A 23505-nucleotide genomic window follows, 5' to 3' on the forward strand; every position below is an offset into this window, starting at 1 on the left:
ACTCACAGCAAGGAGGCATGAGACAAGAGGGGCGGGAGTGGAAGGGACAAAACAGTGGGGAACAGACACATTAGGTGAACTGTGGAAGGGAGTGGGATGGGGATGGGACGGGGAACATGGCGAGGGGAAGATGGACATTAAAGGGACTTTCAGGAAGGAAAGCAGGAGAATTGAAGGAAGTGGGCTTGGGTGGATTATCGGGGTAGAAAAGATCGAGGATTTGGATGGGGGAAGATAAGAGGTGGTGGTGAACAGCTGTTTTGAAAGCCTGAAGGGAAGAATGGGAAAGAATAGAGTGAGGAAGTTTATTCCAAAGGCGGGAAAAAGAGGAATGAAAGAGTGAAGATGAGCAGTGATTCGTGATTTTGGTAGTTTTACCAGAAGGGGGTTGTTGGCGGACCTTGAGCGCCCTGTGGAAATGTGGTTGGGACAAATCGCAGAGAGAGCAGGGGGGCAAGGCTGGAGAGGAGTCGGTAGAAGACAGAAAGACCACCGACCAACCTGCGGTGATTGAGTGAGAGGCCCAAAGACTCAGCTTCATTGCGGGAGATGCCAATGATCTTAAAAGCCCTGGTTTCGACAGCGTGAAGTCGAGAAAGGTGGGAGGCAGGAGCACCAGCCCAGAGGGGAGAGCAGTACTCCATCAGGCTACGGACAAAAGCTTTGTAAGTGGTCAGGAGCTCAAGAGGGCCGAGGAAGGACTTTGCACGACGGAGGATTCCCAGTCGGCGACTGGCTTTTGAGGCAAGGTTGGAAATGTGACTTTCCCAGGAAAGGTCATGGCAGATAGTGAGACCCAGAAGCTTGAAAGAAAAGACTTCTTCCAGAGGATTGTTGAGAAAGTGGATGGGGGGTTTTGTAAACGGTCCTTTCGAAGAGACATAGTGAGAGTGTGAGATTTGTCTGGATTGAAAGACATGTTCCACGTGTTGGACCAGTTTGTGATTTTATCCAGATCTGCAGTGAGCGAAGAAGCTGCTGCTTGCCGGTCTGAGGGATGACAGATGGTACGGCAGAGGGTTGAGTCATCGGCAAAGAGAAATAGAGGATTTTCCAGAGAGTCCGAGAGATCATTGATGAAAACCAGAAAAAGAACAGGGCCCAGAACGCTACCTTGAGGAACTCCAGCCTGCACAGGAAGAGGGGATGAAAGAACTCCATTTAGGGCCACACGTTGACTGCGACAGGAGAGGAAGTCTGCGAGCCATGAGTGGAGATGGCCTTGAATACCATGGGCAGAGAGTTTGGTGAGTAGGGCAGGGTGCCAGACTGTGTCAAAAGCACGTGATATGTCCAGGGATACGGCTCGGATTTCCTGTCTGGCATTGAGGACCTCCATCCATTGATGGGAGAGCAGTAGCAGCATATCTAGGGTAGAGTGACCTGGTCTGAAACCAAATTGATGATTGGAAATCAAGCCATTTGAGAAGAGGAAGGATTTCATGTCTGAAGCGATGATGGATTCCATAACCTTGCTGATGATTGGGAGAAGGCTGATTGGTCTATAGTTACAGGGATCTGTTTTTGCACCTTTTTTATGCAGGGCAGTGATGTTAGCAGATTTCCAAGCAGATGGCAGATGACCTTGGGAAAATGAGAGGGTGAATAGAACAGAGAGAGGGTGAGCAAGAGCAGAAGAGCAGGCTTTGAGGACACGTGGGCTGATGCCGTCTGGACCGGTTGCAGAATCTGACTCGAGGTTTGAAAGCAAGCTCTCCACCTTGTCAGGAGAAAAGGATACAGAGTCCAGGGACAGTTGGGTGCGACTGGGTAAAGTGGGTAGAGATAGTGATGGGTTTGGGACACAAGATTTAGCTGCAAACACCGAGTTTAGACATTCAGCTTTATCACGTGTGGAATCAGCAGTGCGGCCATTTGAGGTAAGGGAGGGGATGGAGGGGGAACATACACCAGAAACAGATTTGATTAAACGCCACCAGGATTTTGAGGAGGGAGAGAGGTTTGAGAGTTCAGACTTGAGATGAGAAAGATGTTGTTTTCTGGCTCTCCTGAGGGTAGCTACACACTTGTTCCGAGCTTTGTGGAAAGAACTGAGATTGCCCTCAGTTGGGTTTGCTTTCCATGAGGCAAAGGCAAGTTGTTTCAGGACAACTGCCTCGCCACAAGCTTCAGTAAACCAAGGGCGGGAGGAAGGGTAAGACAACTGAACACGAGAGGGGATAAATCTGTGCATGAGGGAGAGCAAGTTTCTTTGAAAGAATTCCCAGGATGAGTTGATGTTTGAGAAAGTAGTGATAGGAGACCAGTCTGTAAGTTTGATGGCTGCTCGGAGACCCTGCCAGTCGGCTTGAGTGAAATGCCAGACTCGACGGCGGTGAGGTGGTTCTCTGATAACAGCCAGAGAGATGTCCACTTTAATAAGGACGTGGTCAGAAGAACCAATTGGAGCGAAGGAAGAGCAGCAGATATTGTCAGGGAAATTTGTCAAAATCAGATCCAGAAGAGATGGAGTACCATTGGTTGAGATCCGGGTCGGGAAGTTGACCGATTGAGTCAGTCCCAATGAGTCACAGAAAGCTTTTGCTGATGTCCCATGGCAGGTGAGAGAGGTACCCACACCTAGCCAACTGGCGTGATGACAATTGAAGTCGCCACATAAGAGGAAGAGAGAGTTTGGATGAGAAGATAGAAGATGGTCCATGTTTTCGGAGAGTGAGGTGTAGATGGAGTCATCACAGTTCGGTGGACGGTACAGTACACATATAAACATGAGGTGGGAGTGGAGGGGAAGCCGAAGCCAGAGGTATTCCTGGGGGTGTGGGGGAGTGAGAGCAGTGCAGGGAGAGTGAGGAATAGAGTCTTTGATGAAGAGAGCAACACCTCCACCAGGACGAGGCTCAGGTCTGTCATACCGTAAGAGGGAGTAACCAGGGAGAGATACTTGGGAGTCAGACACGTCTTGGGAGAGGAAAGTTTCTGTTAGGCAGATAATGTCTGGTTTGTCAGTGGCAACCTGCATGGAAAGATCTGAAAGGTTTGAGCGAAGGCCCCGGATATTTGAGGTCCACACTTTTAATGAAGAGGTAGGGGAGGAGGCTTTTGGTGCAGGAGGTGGAGGGGGCGGGGGAGGGTCGGACGAGGGACGAGGGGGGAGGTAAGGAGGGTTGCTGAAGGAGTGTGGGGTATTGCAGAATAGCGAGGGGAGGGGGCCGAATGAGGAGGAGAAAAGGCTCTGTGGTGCTGTGAGAGAGGGGGGACAAGAGACAAGGAAGATGGCAGTTGAGGATTTGAGGAGGTGGAGTGAAGAGATGGAGGTGAGAGGGCAGTGGAGGGAGGCAGGTTGGTGGATGAGAGGGGGGCAACTTAGAGAAGGAAGAGTGAGGGGGATTAAAGGTGGGAGAAAGGTGAGGGGGAATTTTTGAAAGAGGTGAGAGGGAGGCTTGGAGGGAGAAGAGTGGGATGGTTGCTTTGAGAGTGAGAGTGAGGGGTGAGGGGGTGAGTTGGCACTGAAGTTGGAAAAAAGAATGGTTGATGGAAAGCGAGCATCCATGGCAAACTGTGGTTTTTAAAAGTTTTAGGTCAGAGATACGATTTAACACAATTCGTGATGGATGCAATGAAGGCGAATTCAGAGCATGGAGAGAAGAAGCGCTGTAATAGTTGGATTTTTTAGGCAAGGAATGAAGGAGAGGTCGAAATGAGAGCAGTCTGTTGAAATAGCAGAAGAGTAGTGCATTGTGAAACAGTAAAGAGTACCACATGTGTGAGAGAGGAAGATGAAGCATTATAAGATCGTTTTTGTTGTTAATATTAATGTATGAGAGAGTTCAACAGATTAGGTCATGGAAGTGTAAAAAAAAAAAGAAATCGAGGAAGACGAGGAGGAAGTTAAGAGGAAGAAGTAGCAGAATCGGGAGAAGGTTGTTGTTGTTGTTGTTGTTGGGGTTTTTTTTTTTTTTTTTTTTTTTTTTTTGAGATAAGAAAGAGATTAGTTGGGAGAATGGGGGATATTTGGAAAGTGGGGAGGATGAAAATTGAAGTTAATGCGGAGGATAGAAATTGAAGGTAATGGGGAGAAAAAACAAACAAACAAAAAAAAAAACGATCGAACACCAAGTGGAACCGGTAGGCCTCAAGCCTAGGACTAGGCCTCAAACACCAGGTGAGAACGTCGACAATAAATACTCACAAAATAGCACGATTTTTGAAACAAAACCGAACTAGGAACACACATTAACATGTAGGTGAGAAAATTAAACAGTTAAAACGGGACAAATAACAACCGGAACTTAACTTTGAGAATGTCAGCAAGGAGCCCCGAAGGAGACCTCTTGCCGCTCAAAACCGGAACCGGAAGAAGATTGACACTTCTTGTGTAGAGACAGCTTGAGAGCGTCTGATTTCTCAGCATTGAATGTAATGTTTCAGGTAGCACCAGTGCCTTATCTTGTCTTGATCTGATGAATGAGTCTTAGTAGTGGCCAGTCTTTTGCAAGTGTCATGTATCATACATAGATAGGGTGGAGTCATCAGCAAAATGGTGAAGTTGGTTTTCAAGAGATTCAGAGAAAAGATAGATCATTAATATAGATTAAGAATAATGTAGGTTCTAAGATGCTCCCTTTTGGAAACCCAGCCTGAAGGCAAAGATTATCAGGAGGCTAGGCTCTCCATAAAGGCTGGCGGTCGGTGGTATACGACAATATGTACACCTGTTTAAAGCAGCACCTTGGCTATTTTTGCATACATATTAACCAAAAAAATCCCATTTTACCATTTTGTAACTATAATTAAATTTCATACTCCAAAGGAGCATGTTGTCACTTCTCCCATTTATTGTAATATCAGGTTGCATATTAATTACCCCACTCCCCACGTAGCAGGGGTGGTGTGTCCATTAGCAAGCAGATTACAGCTCACCAAGTGACTTGCTCAAGCACTTTGAATCTCACAAGTACTTCAATGTAACGTGTGTGTGTGTGTGTGTGTGTGTGTGTGTGTGTGTGTGTGTGTGTGTGTGTGTGTGTGTGTGTGTGTGTGTGTGTGTGTGTGTGTGTGTGTGTGTGTGTGTGTGTGTGTGTGTGTGTGTCAGTCAAAGGTGCAAGATATATATATATATATATATATATATATATATATATATATATATATATATATATATATATATATATATATATATATATATATATATATATATATATATATATATATATATATATATATATATATTTTTTTTTAAACCATTTGAGCTTTTGACATTAAATGTTCAGCAAAGCCTTATTGTACGAATATGGACAACACTAATTAATAATTGGGTCCAAATCAGTCACTATGATTAGGTCTGATTGGCCCTGAGTGCTACGTGAGATAGCTTATTTATTTGTTTTATATATATATATATTTAATATTCGCTTGTGTTTCTTTTTTCTTTTCTTTTTTTTATTGCATTTGAGCTTTTGTCATCAAATTTTCAACAAACCTTTATTATGAGAGTACGGAGAAGACTAATGAATAAATTGTACATTTTTTGGGGGTTTGTTGCTGTTTTCATCAAGTTTTGTTTGAGTACTATCACGCCTATCTTGCATTGACAAACAAAATGAAGCACACTCGATAAATGAGTTTAGTGGAAGCTTTTTCCCCCAAGGGAAAAAGCCCAGAATTTTGACCGCAAGTGAAAATGAACACTTGGCGGCAGCAAAAGTGACAAACTAAAGGAAAGCAGGCTACAACATAGGCTTTAAATAATTGGTCCCCATATTCTCTTTCCAATAAGAGTAGATTTTGTTTGAAACGTTAGAATTTTAGAAAGGTGTCGTATGAATCTCTTTAAAAACATACAAAACACCATCGTGGTTTCAGGTTGTTCACTTTAATTATTTCCACTTTCATGCACTTATGTTGCAATCCTCAATGTTCCTCCAGGGTGACAAAGCGGTTGCCCAACGATCTTTCAGCATCTTGCAGTCCACCAGGCACGGGATTTGCCACCTTTGTGGGCGCCATTTTTTATGTGGGGAAGGGTTCTCGCTCAAGGCCGTACCAGCACTTCATTCAGGCTCTTGATCATCTTCGCTGCCCACGCCTTAAGGTCTGTACCATACCCCTGTTGTGACTCCTGTTTCTTGACACCAATATTTCCATTGGTATTGATTGATTTTCTGCCATGTGTCTGTGCTTTTTGTTGATAAAATAAATAGTTTGATGTATTAGGATCGGATGGGTACAAATATTAAATACTTTTTTCAGCAAAGATCTTCGTATTTCTTCAGCCACATGAGTGTGTCAAATGCATCATGTTGTCTCTCCCCCCCCCCACCCCCCATACGCGAAAACGTTAGCCTGTTTTGTGCTCCCATCTGAAAACGTAGCTTATGATGCTGGAAACTCAGGTTCAAATCCCACATACTACAATGATTTGACAAAATGTCTGCTAATGTCCGTGTCCTGCGCACACAGTTGTAAATGTACAAGCTCTGCCGTGATCATTAGATCAGTGTAAAATTTTGTCTCAATCCAGACATGAGTTATGGTGAAAAATATGGATTCTTTGTCATCAGAATCTTTGAAGTAGATGCAATACCTGAAATGACACTCCACATTTTGTTTAATGGGAACTCCTTGAAATGTTTTTTTAAGGTAGTTGTGACTCAAATATAAAGACATTTGATTTCAACTGCAAATAATTTTACAGTGGTTCTCACATGCTACACACTGACCTACTAAAAAAAAGCAAAGATAACATTTTATTACCTCGTGCACGCGAAATGAAAAGCGGGGTTAAGCAAGTGGTTCACATCTGTCGTCTGTCTGTCTGCAAACGTCAGTTTTATGATGGAGGAACAACATGATTTAAATTGAATGTTATATTTTGAACAAGAATCGGAAAACAAACCAAGTTGAGCTGACTTTGGCTCTGAATTTGTCCTGATCGCACATGCACAGAGAGGAGAGAGATCTTCTTTTTCTTTTTCTTTTTTTAAACCTTCTGGCAGTCGAACAAATTTTAAAATCATTCCAAACAGGAAACTTACTATTTTTAAGGACACAAATAACAGGCACGAATAAATCATGTAATGTGTTGAATAAGGTGGTGAAAAAGACACTGCATCAAGGGCTGTAAACTTTCGGAATTTTTTTTTCCCCCCGACGACCTCTAAAATCTTTATTTTATTTCAATTTAATAATATACTTGAACACTAGAACACAAATCACCTTCGTGGCACTTTAAAAACCCTTCCGTTTAGCAGTACATGGACAACATATTACGGCATTTTGTGTCATCACGGCCAATCATATTTGCCGCTCGTTGACTCCACCTATGTTCTTGTTGTGTTATATTTTTACCTCTGCTACCGAAGGTGGATGGAGGTTATGTTTTCACCCCCTGTCTGTCTGTTTGTGAACAAAATATCTCAAAGTTGTGGATGGATTTGGACGAAACTTTTTGGGTAGGTTTAGTATGTAACAAGGAAGAATTGATTCGATTTTGGTGAAGATCCAGACACTAGAATTTTATAGTAATTCTTCACCATTGAGTGATGGGGCTAACACGATATGAAGCATAATATTTTTAAAAAGTTATGGATTGATTTGGACGAAACTTGGTGGACAAGCTCATTAAATTTTAGTTCAGGTCCAAATCCAGTTCCGGCCTATTGGTGGAATACAAAACAAAAACTAATCAGCTTGGCAGAGGTATGCGCTCTTCCGAGTGCCTTTCTAGTTCGTCTTGTTATATTATTATTATATTTATCTGAAGACTGCAATGAGGTAAGGTGTTTTTTTGAACTCTGAAGTTGACAATGTATTGAAGTAGCTGGACTCTCAGTCGTCTGGGTTGTAATCCCGACCCAGCTATAAACTGTCATCGTGGTGTTGCGCAGGCAGGGTGAGGCATCAATCTGTGTGCCGTCCCTTGGATGGACGTTAAACTGGTTATGCCGTATGCTCGCATTTGTTGGACGTTAAAGATTATACGGTGTCCTTCGTCAAGATTAGGTGAGGAAAGATAGCTGCTGCCGCAGTTGAAAACCATCATGGCAATCGCATATTTGAAAGGAGGGGGAGGGGGGGTAAACCTTGAATTGTCATGTTTAATAAATAACTCTTATAAAAGCCCATCAAAAATGATGTGTTGGAGAAATGGCAACAAAATATTCAGGGAGACTGGAAGATGTGATATTTTGGAGCAAAAAGTGTAATTTTTAAGTACTGCATGCACAAATGTGACTATTTTCTTTATCTTTTGAGACATTTCGTTTCGACGGTTCAGCCTTGTGAGCGTGCCAAAGTCTGAAGCCCAGGCCTAGATTCAGGTGTGCTTATATCTTCTTTATTTATTGGACATCCTACAGACATAAATGAACACTCATTTTACTCTTCTTGCATTGCACATCACGTGCAGCAAATATCACCTCCATACGCCTTGTATTTATGACGATTCAAAAAAAATGCTTCTGTCCACCTCCCTTGAGGCTCGGTTTGCAAGTCACTCTGCAATTCCAATAGAAGAGAGACAATTACTTTTTAAGGAAAATGTTTTTTTGAGTTTTTTGGTTTTTTTAATCCTGAAAAATAGACTGCAGTGAACACACAGTCATGTTTAAAGATTGGCCTTTAAAACCCTACTCAAATTGTCCTTATGAAGGGGACGGACAAATACACACTATTTTGTATGAGGTAGATTGGCTCGAAACAAGAACAAATTGCATTTTATTCCCCATTTTGTTCCGAAAGCTACATTTGATTTGGAAGTATCTTTGGGCCTGGAGGGTAGCGCCAGCATTTATCTTTGGGCCTGGAGGGTAGCACCAGCATTTTTGTGAAGTTGCGAGTCGATGCAGTTTCCAAGGTTTAAACGTCATGACTAAAACATATTGTTACATGGAAGGGGTGGGGAGGAGGGTCCACAGATAGATAGATTGTCTTAAGAATAGTATGGACTGTGATTGTGTAGCTTAGATTCCCCTCGTATCAGATATTTGTCAAAGGCAAGTCGTCAAGTTAAATGTTCATGAGGAAGGAATTGAGCGTCCATTATAAAGCAGAGACGTAAGATTGTGATGTAAAACAGGTGAGGCCAGGTTGAAGACTTGTTAACATGACTGGCACACAAAAAAGCACTATGCGCTTTCAAAAGAATAGTCACGGGCCGTTTGGCCAGCGCACCGCAAGCCATGGCAGTAATGTGAGCTGTGGAGCCCTGGTTGAGGGGGGAACACTTTTGTTGAGAGTCCGTCCTCGTGGCTGGGACAGCCCAGAAGATGGCAACACCCACAGGCAGCAGGCAACCATTAACGGGATCCACCACCCATGAAGGTGGTACCAGAGGTGAAGAAGGCCATCACTGTGCTTGCGCATGCCAGTTGGAGTTGGATCTTTGAGGAGAAGAGATCCTTCCCTCTGATTGGCTGCCTCACTCGCCTCCTGACCTTCCCTTCGCCATCCTCATCGCTCCTCTTCACCGCCCCGAGCCACATTTTGCCTTGCACAACCAAACCACTATTTTGGATCCCAACAATGGTATTGGCAGAAATATTTGCCTGCTCCTTTGTTCTTTACGAGTAGATACCCATCTACGGTGGGTATGGGGGACAAGACGGATCACAATACTCGGTTACGGTAGTTTCTTTGGATGTTTTGCGCCCCATTCAACAGCTCGGTTCATATTGGTGGCGTGTCTGGATGCCCATGGTAGCGTTTGAGAGCGGTTGCTTTAGATTGTTGGCCTTGACACATAGTGCCAGATGAGTAACACGAACGACTTGACATATTCATCGTTTCTACATTACCTCCATCAACAGATTAACAACATGGCAGGATAAAAGTCATAAATGCTGAGTTGAACAAACGTCCTGAACTCATGGACTTAGTTAAGTAAAGCACGTCGTCTGGGACCCGACCGTCGGTTTTCCGCCGAACGCTGCTGATTGTGACATCATCGATTCCCTCTTTTAAAATTCTCTCGATATTGGATTTTTTTTAAATCTGCTATCACCTGCATAAATACATGGAACACATAATGTGAAGATTTCAGAAGTATGAACAGAATATGTTAGAAGTTCCAGGCTTGCGCTCATAATATTATGATTGTGCGAGTCCGGTATTTTGCCGCCATTCGTAGGATATATTTATTTCTCATTTTATATATGATCGTGTTTTTATCCCCTTTCATTCCTATCTTTGTCTGCTGACCACCAGATATGTGCAATAATTATCGATTGTCCTGTCCCCCCCTTTCTCCTGAATACTTTGTAAATAAATTCCTTTTAACTATAAGAAATGTTTTCCTGCCATTTTACCTTCCACGTGTTTCACTGCAAGGCTTTTACTGAGTGATCCTTGTGGAATTGTAATTGTAATTCTGAATGCAGTACAGTAACATTCAACATCATTTCGGTCATTCGTGGAGGCTGACCTCTGACCCAGTCGGTCTGTGTTAACAGACCATCTGACGCGACAATATCTTGATAGAATGTAGCAATCATGGCTAATGGTCGTATTATGTGCATTTATATCTGCAGGTGGCCAACATGGCCACCATAGCCAAAAGGCCCTGGGCCTTTTGTTCAGGGCCTTAATGCGACGACTTATGAGCAAGGACTTCATCAAAATCACCAGAGCATGAACCCAAAAATGTTTGGCACCAACAGACCTCTCAAGCATACTTTTTCCAATTGCAAACTAGTGAGGCCCCTTCAGGTGAGTGGAGCTTTGTTTTGTTGAAAATATATTTGAAGTAAACATATCTAAATATAGATCTGATCAGGTTATGTTTCCACAGTCTAATGCCAAAGTGAAGCAGATCCTGGCTGTGTGGAAGGCTGACTGCGGAGTGGTCTCCCTGCACTGCTTTCAGAGTGCAGCACCTCTTGCTGCACTCACGCGTGAGGCTTGCATCATCGACGCTCTTGGTAAGCATTGTACCATTTTCCCTTTCTTTTATTAAAAACAATGTGCCAATAATCATTTGTTAGAATCACCAAGGGTGGCTTCATGGTTTCTGCTTTTTATTGGTCTCCGACGGAACTGGATATGACTGTGCAATCTAAGCAACATTGACAAGCGAAAACGGTGGACTTGAGCCAGGTCTCCAATCTGCAATGTGTGCTTGAAAAATCACTTGTGTTTATTTTATTGAGTAGGCCTTTGGGCTGCCACCATGGTCACCCTTCCACTAAAATCCCCAGCAGTGTGCAGTATTCCTCACACCTGCATGTACATGAAGAAAATCGAGTAATTGGCCTTCTTATAATGCTGTTGGAGTGAGAAAAAATTAATGTGAGAAGCTACAGATGGTTTGGAGTAAAGGGAAGGGAGGAAGAATACATATGAAATATGTAGGAGCAAAGCAGGCAAAAAATTCAATCATTTTCCCTCCCATAATACCGAGATGACCCGTACTAATGAGAAACGAGGTTTAATCGTGTTTGGGACACTCGCTCTGTGTACTGTGCTGAAGTTGTTCCCTTTTGTTGTCTTTTTTTTGTTGTTGTTGTTGTTGTGCAATGCTCACTTTCCCTCTGCTCACAATAAACCATAATTTTTCATGTTCAGGTCTATCATCTCTCACGAATGCAAAGCATGGTGAAGTGCATGGTGAAGCTAAACACTGGAAGCCAGCACAGCGCAGGAATCTTGGTGTTCATCTTTTACACCGAGCATTTCTCATATACCTTGCTGAGGGAGAGAGACAACTTAGACCGTGGGACATTAACTAGGGAAGAGATGTCGGTAAGGTCGACATGCCCTGTGATGCTAAGCTTCTGTTGTTACTACAGTTATTAGCACATGACTCGTGCCATAAATTAGAGTGTGGAGGACACTGAATGAAGGAAGTATGTTAATCGCTTGACAAATTGTGGATGACATTCAAAGCACAGCTGAGTTGGTCGCTGTGGCAGAGTGCCGTGTGATCCTCATGAAGCTAAGACCCAATGTTCAGATCCCATATAATATGCTGGTTTCCATCTTGCCTTGGAAGTGTCTTTGTTTTTAAACCCTTGTTTTTTACCTCACTTGAACTGGGGAATCAATTCCGTGATAAGTGTTGAACTGAGTTTCGGACACCGATGGTGATCGTGACTGTGCCATCAAACTATGCGATATGTCTTTTTGAAGATTGATAAGACAATTGAAACATTCCCTTATCCTCTTTGTGTTGCTTCATTGCCAATACGATCCTCCCTTTTTCTGATGAACCTTGTAACAAAGAGAGCCTTGTGTCTAGCATAAACCGACAATTTGTATTATCAACTGGCATCAACGATAGCAACGACCAGTCCAACTGCTGCGTCAGCATTCCACCAACAGGGGCACACTTGACATCCTATTCATTTTGAATGCCAAAGGACCGGTCTGCACAGCCTTCGGAACGCACACAGTAAAAGAGGCCGTGATTCCACCGATAAAGGTTGCAAGTGCAGGAAAAATACCACCAGGAATATACAAACATTTGTAGGCCCATCCATCTTTCAAAATGGTGGGCTTCTCAAATTGGTTTCCTTCACAGATTGTCTCCGATGAATTCAGGCAACGTTAGACGGCATTGAAGCTTAACATTTAAACATGTAAAACCTGCCTTTGTGTTTAATACGTTGCTTTTTGTATAATTATAAATAATACTAATGAAGTGAAGAATTGCATCTCATCAAATTTCTACATCTTTTTAATATGTCACTTTTTATATAATTATAAATAATAATAATAATACGAATTGAGTCAAGAATTGCATCGAATCAAATTAAAATGTACCCTGTACCCCACCCCATCCCTCTCCCTTCCACAGATCTCCTCCTGTGTCAATTCCCCACTGTTGTGCTTCCCTCTCCCACTCCTCGTCTCCTGCTCCCCTTGTTATACATTCTGTGTATAAGCTCTTATACGAGCCTTGACATTGTATTTAAAAAAAAAAAAATAATAGTAATCATTTAACTAGTCCAACAACATTCTGTGAATCATTTTTACATCGCATTGCACTTTTGTTGTTCTCCTCGTTGGTCGAGTCCATTTTGCTGCAAAGGTCAGGTGTCTCACTTCCCCCATTTCCCTGCCCTCCCATTCCCTTCCCCCACCCCCACCTTCTTCCCCAATCCCAGCCAACTGAACAGTCTTCCCCCTCTTCATTACATGTTATACATTCATAGACTGCATTTTCTTTTCAAATTCTTCCACCATCTTGTGCTGCTCCACATTTTCTCTTTTGTTTCATCTCCAGTTCTTGTCCTGTTTATATCTCTCCTATTTTTGATTTTTGCAACGTTGTGACACGCCTTTTAGATTGAATGTACATAGTAGTGGTACAGAAAGTCGTTTTATACATGGTATTTCTCATTACTCCATCCTTTATTTGATGCTCGATCGTCATTTTTGTACCAAAATGTGGGTCATTGTTCTTGTAGATTCAAAAAAAATGGAACCAATGCTTTGCATCGTCTTTCGATGTTCAGTGGCGTGATGGTTATGTTGTACACGGTATTGATGGCAATGATTTAACATGGTCAAGGATGTTTTTTTGAAATGTGTAAAATGTGTTTGATCCAGAACATGCTTCATGGATAATTCCTTCTCAAGATGAAGTATCTCAAAAGTTCCTTTTTTTTTGTATACCTTGTCGAGGCTCGTATGAGAACCTGTGGTGATTGAGTGAGAGGCCCAAAGACTCAGCCTCATTCGGGAGATGCCAATTTGTTTTTTTTTACCTTGTTGAGGCTCGTGTGAGAGCTGACTCACATCAAGGGGGCATGAGGCAAGAGGAGCGGGAGTGGGAGGGACAAAACAGTGGGGAACAGACACATAAGGAGATCTGTGGAAGGGAGAGGGATGGGACAGGGGAACATGGGGAATAGAAGATGGACATTACAGGGACTTTCAGGAAGGAAAGCAGGGAATTTGAAGGAAGTGGGCTCGGGTGGATTATCGGGGGTCGAAAAGATCGGGGATACGATAAGAGGTGGTGGTGAACAGCTGTTTTGAAAGCCTGGAGGGAAGAATGGGAAAGAATAGAGTGAGGAAGTTTATTCCAAAGGCAGGAAAAAACAGGAATGAAAGAGTGAAGGTGAGCAGTGATTCGTGATTTTGGTAGTTTGACCAGAAGGGGGTTGTTGGCTGACCTTGAGCGCCCTGAGGAAATGTGGTGGGGACAAATCACAGAGAGCAGGGGGGGGGGCAAGGCTGGAGAGGAGATGGTAGAAGACAAAGACCACCGACCAACCTGCGGTGATTGAGTGAGAGGCCCAAAGACTTAGCCTCATTGCGGGAGATGCCGATGATCCGAAATGCCCTGGTTTCTACAGCGTGAAGCCGAGAAAGGTGGGAGGCAGGAGCACCAGCCCAGAGGGGAGAGCAGTACTTCATCAGGCTACGGACAAAAGCTTTGTAAGTGGTCAGGAGCTCAGGAGGGCCGAGGAAGGACTTTGCACTACGGAGGATTCTCAGTCGGCGACTGACTTTGGAAGCGAGGTTTGAAATGTGGCTTTCCCAGGAAAGGTCATGGCAGATCGTGAGACCCAGAAGCTTGAAAGAAAGGACTTCTTCCAGAGGATTGTTGAGAAAGTGGTTGGGTGGGTTTTCCAAACGGTCCTTTCGAAGAGACGTAGTGAGAGTGTGAGATTTGTTCGGATTGAAAGACATGTTCCACGTGTTGGACCAGTGATTTTATCCAGATCTGCAGTGAGCGAAGAAGATGCTGCTTGCCGGTCTGAGGGATGACCGATGGTACGGCAGAGGGTGGAGTCATCAGCAAAGAGAAATGGAGGATTTTCCAGTGAGTCGGAGAGATCATTGATGAAAACCAGAAAAAGAACAGGGCCCAGAACGCAACCTTGAGGAACTCCAGCCTGGACAGGAAGAGGGGATGAAAGAACTCCATTTCGGGCCACACGTTGACTGCGACAGGAGAGGAAGTCTGCGAGCCATGAGTGGAGATGGCCTTGGATACCATGGGAAGAGAGTTTGGTGAGTAGGGCAGGGTGCCAGACTGTGTCAAATGCACGTCATATGTCCAGAGATACAGCTCGGATTTCCTGTCTGGCATTGAGGACCTCTATCCATTGTTGGGAGAGCAGAAGCAGCAAATCCAGGGAAGAGTGACCAGATATGAAACCAAATTGATGATCGGAAATCAAGCCATTGGAGAAGAGGAAGGATTTCATGTCTGAAGCGATGATTGATTCCATAACCTTGCTGATGATTGGGAGAAGGCCGATTGGTCTGTAGTTGCAGGGATCTGTTTTTGCACCTTTTTTATGCAGGGCAGTGATGTTTGCAGATTTCGAAGCAGATGACCTTGAGCAAATGAGAGGGTGAATAGAACAGAGAGAGGGTGAGCAAGAGCAGAAGAGCAGGCTTTGAGGACACGTGGGCTGATGGCGTCTGGACCGGTTGCAGAATCTGAGTCGGTTTGACAGCAAGCTCTCCACCTTGTCAGGAGAAAAGGACACAGAGTCCAGGGACAGTTGGGTGCGACTGGGTAAGGTGGGTAGAGAAAGTGATGGATTTTTGACACAAGATTTAGCTGCAAACACCGAGTTTAGGCATTCAGCTTTTTCACGTGCGTTATCAGCAGTGCGGCCATTTGAGGTAAGGGAGAGAGGTCGCTTTGCAGAATCTGAGTCGAGGTTTGACAACAATGGGGATGGAGGGGGAGCATACACCAGAAACAGACTTGATTAGATGCCACCAGGATTTTGAGGAGTGAAAGAGGTTTGAGAGTTCAGACTTGAGCTTTGAAAGATGTTGTTTTCTGGCTCTCCTGAGGGTGGATACACACTTGTTCCGAGCTTTATGGAAGGAACTGAGATTGCCCTCAGTTGGGTTTGCTTTCCATGAGGCAAAGGGAAGTTGTTTCAGGACAACTGCCTCGCCACAAGTTTCAGTAAACCAAGGGTGGGAGGAAGGGTAGGACAACTGAAGACGAGAGGGGATAAATCTGTGCATGAGGGAGAGCAAGTTTCTTTGAAAGAATTCCCAGGATGAGTTGATGTTGGAGAAAGTAGCAATAGGAGACCATTCTATAAGTTTGATGGCTGCTTGGAGACCCTGCCAGTCGGCTTGAGTGAAATGCCAGACTTGACGGCGGTGAGGTGGTTCTCTGATAATACCCAAAGAGATGTCCACTTTGACAAGGTCGTGGTCAGAAGAACCGATTGGAGCGGAGGAAGAGCAGCAAATATTGTCAGGGAAATTTGTCAAAATCAGATCCAGAAGAGATGGAGTTCCATTGGTTGAGATCCGGGTCGGGAAGTTGACCGATTGAGTCAGTCCCAATGAGTCGCAGAAAGCTTTTGCTGAGGTGCCATGACAGGTGAGAGAGGTACTCACACCGAGCAAACTGGCATGATGACAATTGAAATCACCACATTAGAGGAAGAGAGAGTTTGGATGAGAAGATGGAAGATTGTCCATGTTTTCGGATAGTGAGGTGTTGATGGAGTCATCACTGTTAGGTGGACGGTACAGTTCACATATAAACATGAGGTGGGAGTGGAGGGAAGCCATAGCCAGAGGTATTCCTCGGGGTGTGGGGGAGTGAGAGCAGTGCATGGAGAGTGAGGAATAGTCTTTGATGAAGAGAACAACTCCTCCACCAGGACAAGGCTCAGGTCTGTCAAACCAGAGGAGGGAGTAAGCAGGGAGAGATACTTGGGAGTCAGAGACGTCTTTGGGAGGAAAGTTTCTGTGAGGCAGATTATGTCTGGTTTGTCAGTGGAAACCAGTATGGAAAGATATGAAAGGTTTGAGCGAATGCCCCGAATATTTTAGGTCCACACTTTTAATGAAGAGATAGGGGAGGAGGCTTTGCGTGCAGGGGGAGGGGGAGGATAGGACAAGGGATGAGGAGGGGAGGTAAGGAGGGTTGTTGGAAGAGTGTGGGGGATTGCAGAATAGCTCGGGGAGGGGGCTGGATGAGGAGGAGAAAACGAGCCTCGGCCTCAAACATCCGGTAAGACAAAGTTGCCAATAACTCACAAAATAGCACGATTTTTGAAACAAAACTGAACTGGGAACACACAGTAACATGTCGGTGAGAAAAATAAACAGTTAAAACGGGACAAATAACGACCGGAAACTTATCTTTGAGATCGTCAGCAGAGAGCTCCAAAGGAGACCTCTCGACGCTCCAAACCAGGAACCGGAAGTCACCAAGGGGAGCGTCCAATTATCCGAAATGCCTTGGTTTCTACAGCGGGAGGCAGGAGCACCAGCTCAGAGGGGAGAGCAGTTCTCCATCAGGCTGAGGACAAAAGCTTTGTAAGTGGTCAGGAGCTCAGGTGGGCCGAGGAAGGACCTTGGACGACGGAGGATTCCCAGTCGGCGACTGGCTTTGGAGGCGAGGTTTGAAATGTGGCTTTCCCAGGAAAGGTCATGGCAGATGGTGAGACCCAGAAGCTTGAAAGAAAGGACTTCTTCCAGAAGATTGTTGTGAAAGTGGATTGGGGGGAGGGGTGGTTTCCAAACGGTCCTTTCGAAGAGACATAGTGAGAGTGTGAGATTTGTCCGGATTGAAAGACATGTTCCACGTGTTGGACCAGTTTGATTTTATCCAGATCAGCAGTGAGCGAAGAAGCTGCTGCTTGCCGGTCTGAGGGATGACCGATGGTACGGCAGAGGGTGGAGTCATCAGCAAAGAGATGTAGAGGATTTTCCAGAGAGTTGGAGAGATCATTGATGAAAACCAGAAAAAGAACAGGGCCCAGAACGCTACCTTGAGGAACTCCAGCCTGGACAGGAAGGGGAGATGAAAGAACTCCATTTCGGGCCACACGGTAATTGCGACAGGAGAGGAAGTCTGTGAGCCATGAGTGGAGATGGCCTTGGATACCATAGGAAAAGAGTTTGGTGAGTCGGGCAAGGTGCCAGACTGTGTGAAAAGCACTTGATATATCCAGGGATACGGCTCGGATTTCCTGTCTGGCATTGAGGGCTTCCATCCATTGTTGGGAGAGCAGAAGCAGCATATCCAGGGTAGAGTGACCTGGTCTGAAACCAAATTGATGATCAGAAATCAAGCCATTGGAGAAGAGGAAGTATTGGATGTCTGAAGCGATGATGGATTCCATAACCTTGCTGATGATTGGGAAAAGGCTGATTGGTCTGTTTTTGCACCTTTTTTGTGCAGGGCAGTGATGTTTGCTGATTTCCAAGCAGATGGCAGATGGACTTGAGCAAATAAGAGGGTGAATAGAACAGAGAGAGGGTGAGCAAGAGCAGAAGAGCAGGCTTTGAGGACACGTGGGCTGATGCCATCTGGACCGGTTGCAGAATCTAAGTCGAGGTTTGACAGCAAGCTCTCCACCTTGTCAGGAGAAAAGGACACAGAGTCCAGGGACAGTTGGGTGCGACTGGATAAGGTGGGTGGAATAAGTGATGGGTTTAGGACACAAGATTTAGCTGCAAACACCGAGTTTAGGCATTCAGCTTTTTCACGTGCGGTATCAGCAGTGCGGCCATTTGAGGTCAGGGAGGGGATGGAGGGGGGACATACACCAGAAATAGATTTGATTAGATGCCACCAGGATTTTGAGGAGGAAGAGAGGTTTGACAGTTCAGACTTGAGCTTTGAAAGATGTTGTTTTCTGGCTCTCCTGAGGGTGGATACACACTTGTTCCGAGCTTTATGGAAGGAACTGAGATTGCCCTCAGTTGGGTTTGCTTTCCACGAGGCAAAGGGAAGTTGTTTCAGGACAACTGCCTCACCACAAGCTTCAGTGAACCAAGGGCGGGAGGAAGAGTAGCACAACTGAAGACGAGAGGGGATAAATCTGTGCATGAGGGAGAGCAAGTTTCTTTGAAAGAATTCCCACGATGAGTTGATGTTGGAGAAAGTAGAGATAGGAGACCAGTCTATAAGTTTGAGGGCTGCTCGGAGACCCTGCCAGTCGGCTTAAGTGAAATGCCAGACTCTATGGCGGTGAGGTGGTTTTCTGATAATAGCCAGTGATGTCCACTTTGACAAGGATGTGGTCAGAAGAACCGATTGGAGTGGAGGAAGAGCAGCAGATATTGTCAGGGAAATTTGTCAAAATGAGATCCAGAAGAGATGGAGTACCATTGGTTGAGATCCGGGTAGAGAAGTTGACCGATTGAGTCGCAGAAAGCTTTTGCTGAGGTGCCATGACAGGTGAGAGAGGTACCCACACCGAGCGAACTGGCATGATGACAGTTGAAGTCGCCACATATGAGGAAGAGAGAGTTTGGATGAGAAGATAGAAGTTGGTCCATGTTTTCAGATAGTGAGGTATAGATGGAGTCATCACTGTTCGGTGGATGGTACAGTACACATATAAACATGAGGTGGGAGTTGAGGGGAAGCCATAGCCAGAGGTATTCCTGGGGGTGTGGGAGAGTGCATGGAGAGTGAGGAATAGAGTCTTTAATGAAGAGAGCAACTCCTCCACCAGAGCGAGGCTCAGTTCTGTCAAATCAGAGGAGGGAGTAACCAGGGAGAGATACTTGGGAGTCAGAGATGTCTTGGGGGAGGAAAGTTTCTGTGAGGAAGACTATGTCTGGTTTGTCAGTGGCAACCTGTATGGAAAGATCTGAAAGGTTTGAGCGAATGCCCCGGATATTTGAGGTCCACACTTTTAATGTAGAGATAGGAGAGGAGGCTTTGCGTGCAGGGGGGATGGGGAGGATAGGACAAGGGACGAGGAGGGGAAGTCAGGAGTGTTGTTGAAAGAGTGTGGGGGATTGCAGAATAGCTAGGGGAGGGGGCTGAATGAGGAGAAAAGGCTCTGTGGTGCTGGGGGAGAGGGGGTCAAGAGAGGGGGAGGAAGGCAGTTGAGGATTTGAGGAGGTCGAGTGAAGAGATGGAGGTGAGAGGGCAGTGGAAGGAGGCAGCTTTGTGGATGGGAGGGGGGCAACTTTGGGAAGGATGAGTGAGGGGGATGAATGGTGGGTGAAAGGTGAGGGGGGAGTGGAGGGAGAAGAGTGGGATGGTTGCTTTGAGAGTGAGGGGTGAGAGGAGTGAGTTGGCACTGAAGTTAGAAAAAAAAGAATGGTTGATGGAAAGCGAACATTCAGAGCAAACTGGGGTTTTTTTTTTTTAAGTTTTTGGTCAGTTATGCAATTAAACACATTTCTTGAGGGATGCAATAAAGGTGAATCCAGAGAATGGAGAGAAGAAATGCTGTAACAGTTGGATTTTTTTAGGCAAGGTATGAAGGAAAGGTCGAATTGAGAGCAGTCTGTTTAATAGTCGAAGAGTAGTGTATTCTGATACAGTAAAGAGTACCACACGTGTGAAAGAGGAAGATGAAGCATTATAAGAGATCGTTTTTGTTATTATTATTAATGTTTGAGAGTTTCAACAGATTGGGTCATGGAAGTGTTGTCGAAAAAAATCGAGGAAGAAGAAGAATCGGAGAAAGGTAGCGGTTTTTATTTTTTTTTAGATAAGAAATAGTGATTCGTTGGGATGGGGGACGTTAAGAAAGTGGGAAAGATAGAAATTGTAGATAATGGGGAGAAAAACAAATAAACACGATCGTACACCGAGGGGAACAAAGGGTAGGCCTCAAGGATAGGCCTCAAGCACCCAGTTGGACAAGTTCGACGAAATCTCACAAAATAGCACAATTTTTGAAACAAAACCGAACTCGGAACATACAGTAACATCTCGGTGAGAAAATAAACAGTTAAAACGGGACAGATAACGACTGGAAAGTTAACTTTGAGATCGTCAGCAGGGAGCCCCCAAGGAGACCTGCCAATGCCTTTCATCTCATTGAACAGCTTTGCCAGCAATTGAGTCATTTTATGAACACTTTTACTCTTCAATCCATTCTGTTCAGGTTGAAGATTTATATCGGCTTCATCATCGATCAGTCTTCTTCAAATCAACGACTCCTATTTCGCAACATCGGGTGACATGACTGCAGTTCAAGTTTCTATGCGGGCATTTCTCTTCTGGCCTTTGAAAGGTCTCCTTTATTCATGCAACTTTCTGCTGTTGAAATCCACAACTGCCTTCACCTGACAAATATGATTGCACTCGAGCATCACATCATCCTTTCATTTGGACTTTCCATTGAGGAAGGCATCCTCCTAAGGACCAATACTACTCCTTGTGGTCGGTTTCGGAGATCTTTCGAGGATGGCAGGATGGGCAAGAGGTACGCACACTCACCTCTGAGCTGTTTAGCTTGGGTTTTAATATCGGCCCAGCTATAAACCTTCTTCCTGGTATCTTGCAGGCGAGGCATCAATGTGTGATGGACGTTAATCTGGGTGTCCCATTAGTTGGTCGACATTACATATCCCACAGTGTCCTTCGCAATGAGGAGGTGAGTTATTGGCAATACCGAGAGAATGTCAAATTCCTGCACGAACCTACAGGGGACGTTGCATCAGCAGCCCAGCCACGCTCCCCTCAGCCAATGCTGCTACCCACAGCTATGTGTTGCATACGAAAGAAGAGGAGATCTGAACTCTGCTTCAAATGTAAACATTATTCGTGTTCCACTGAAAAATGTCAATCCACCTTGCAGTGAAAACAAATCGCAAGCTTCAATGAAATATTTATTTCATCAACATGCATGACATTACGAGCATGTTCATATTTATGAAGTTCATGATTAAAGCGTTGCTTGTCGCTGCTAATTGCGTTACTTGCTTTAACATTTGTTGGTTGTGTTGCTGTAGGCGTTTGAATGTTCAAGAGCTCTCGAAGAATGTCTTGAACTCTACGAAGATGGAGAGGTCACAGATCACACACTAAACATAGGACACAAGCAGCCTGCCAAAAATATTTTACATCTCTGCTCTCAACTCGAAAAAGTGAATCTTAATGAATAAGCAATTAATTTTGGTGAAGATTATCCATTGTTGCAACGTGTCGAGTGAGGCAAAGAATCTGAACTCACCCGGCCAATCAACTTGCCCGTCACCGCTCTTGTCGATGCACTTAATAATCTCTTTCATCTCGGTGTCTGACACGGTAAGTCCAACAGCTTCAAATCCTCGCTTCAGTTCCTTGACACAGATCTTCCCAGACTTGTCCTGTTGAACAACATTGCTCGGTTAAAGTCGAGTAACCGCTTGTGCTGCAACACAGTGTGTTCCTCTCACAGTGTTTGTCATTGTGATGATATAAGCCTGGTGTTGGCTTAGCGGTTCGGGTGGTGGCTTGGGATCCAAGGGTCCTGAGTTCAAGCCCTGTCGGCCGCTGAATTAATATACACCAGGAGATTGACTCGGCCTGTCATGCTTCCGAGGTTGGCAAAATGAGTACCAGTGTACTGGTAAGGGGGACACTGCATCAGTGGCGTTGCCGTTTCCCATCCAATGATGCAACCAGCAGCCACAGACTGCACTCTATAGAGAGAGAGATTATGATATAGTTTTGACGCAGATGTACACTTTTTGAGCAACGAGTTCTGTTCTTAATCCTTCCAAGGACAGCTAGTTTTAAATGGAATAAAATAAATATTCAAGTGCAAATAAGCCCTGGTGCTTACTCTCACCTCAAGGACATTACCTTTCCTTCTTCATACACGTTAGATCTCTTCAACTGAGAACCATAATGGCTCTATCTCCAGCTGCATGACTGAAAAGTGTCAGTGCCCAAATATAGATGGTGTGTACTTGCAATAAACATTTGCTAAATGTCTCGTTTCACGTACCATTGATGTTTGCTTTGGCTGTGTCAGTCAATCGATGTTATTTGAACAGTTGGGATAATTTGTTGTTTTTTTGGCAGCAGGATGTCTTAAAAGGACAAACGCCATTATGGGACACGAGTATATGGTCCATTTGAGTTCAATGGAACATTTCCAGAAGCAAGTTACGAGTGACATGTGGAAAGACCTTTGATCAACGATCAAAATTCGAGTGGTCTGAAGGCATTAGAGATATGTGGATGTATAATGATGTTCTCTCAGGACCAGACTCGGGCAATGGTGATTCCTAAGTTGAGGCACCAGAGGCAGAATTATGGAGGTTCAGAGATGTAGTGGATGTTGGGGTAGAGGTGGTGGTGGTGGGGGGAGAGGAAAAGTACAGCATTTCCTTATCCTGAGTTACCAATCTACATATATAACTTGAGAGGTGGTGTCAAAGCCACCCAATGCTCACCTGTTTATGCATTTATCGTTTTTAAAAGACGAGTTTAATAATATTTTTTTATAAAGCATTTAATTGCAGTGAAGTCTGATCCAAATAATTTTAAAGCAATATATGTATTTGTATATTGTAATCAGTAAAAAATAGTGTGGTAGATAAAAACATTAAAGGAAATAACTTGCACCAAAAACTTTAACATTTTCACGCTCACGCCGGGGGTATCGCTAGAGCTCTCTGTTCTTTGAACAGGCGAGCTAAAAACAGCTCGGTCTCAACGTGCGTCCGTCTTTCCCTCCGTCCCTCCAGCAATGCGACTATATCTCTATTATTTACGTACTTTTGGAATGTACCTTTTCACCCTTTTGACTGCTGAGACCCCTTAGACCTTCTAAGACCCTGAGGACGCAAAAGACCTCGGAGACCCCCAACAACCACCAAATGCCCCCAAAGACCTTTAACAACATTTTGACCAAATTAATT

At 44.5% G+C, this 23505-nt stretch overlaps 2 protein-coding genes across 8 annotated transcripts in view; one reads left to right on the top strand and one right to left on the bottom strand.

The window, feature by feature from the left end:
- Positions 1–13537, top strand: part of ANKLE1 (ankyrin repeat and LEM domain containing 1) — a 69874-nt gene extending 56337 nt beyond the window's left edge. For all 7 annotated transcript variants that reach the window (XM_085878922.1, XM_085878923.1, XM_085878920.1 and 4 more), the window contains 3 exons: positions 5887–6052; positions 10748–10877; positions 11521–13537. In XM_085878922.1, the coding sequence (XP_085735048.1) occupies positions 5887–6052; positions 10748–10877; positions 11521–11684 (460 nt within the window). In that variant the 3' untranslated portion in view covers positions 11685–13537. The remainder of the gene's footprint in view (positions 1–5886; positions 6053–10747; positions 10878–11520) is intronic.
- A 7928-nt stretch (positions 13538–21465) lies between these two features.
- Positions 21466–23505, bottom strand: part of LOC147028492 (calhepatin-like) — a 15261-nt gene continuing 13221 nt past the window's right edge. Inside the window, exons 3-4 of the mRNA XM_085878927.1 lie at positions 21828–21963; positions 21466–21647 (exon numbers count right to left, since the gene is read on the bottom strand). Coding sequence (XP_085735053.1) covers positions 21619–21647; positions 21828–21963 — 165 coding nt within the window. The 3' untranslated portion in view covers positions 21466–21618. The remainder of the gene's footprint in view (positions 21648–21827; positions 21964–23505) is intronic.

The sequence above is a fragment of the Eptatretus burgeri genome, chromosome 4 (genome assembly GCF_056783735.1).
Source record: "Eptatretus burgeri isolate ZD-2024b chromosome 4, Ebu_testis_v1, whole genome shotgun sequence".
Taxonomy (NCBI): domain Eukaryota; kingdom Metazoa; phylum Chordata; class Myxini; order Myxiniformes; family Myxinidae; genus Eptatretus; species Eptatretus burgeri.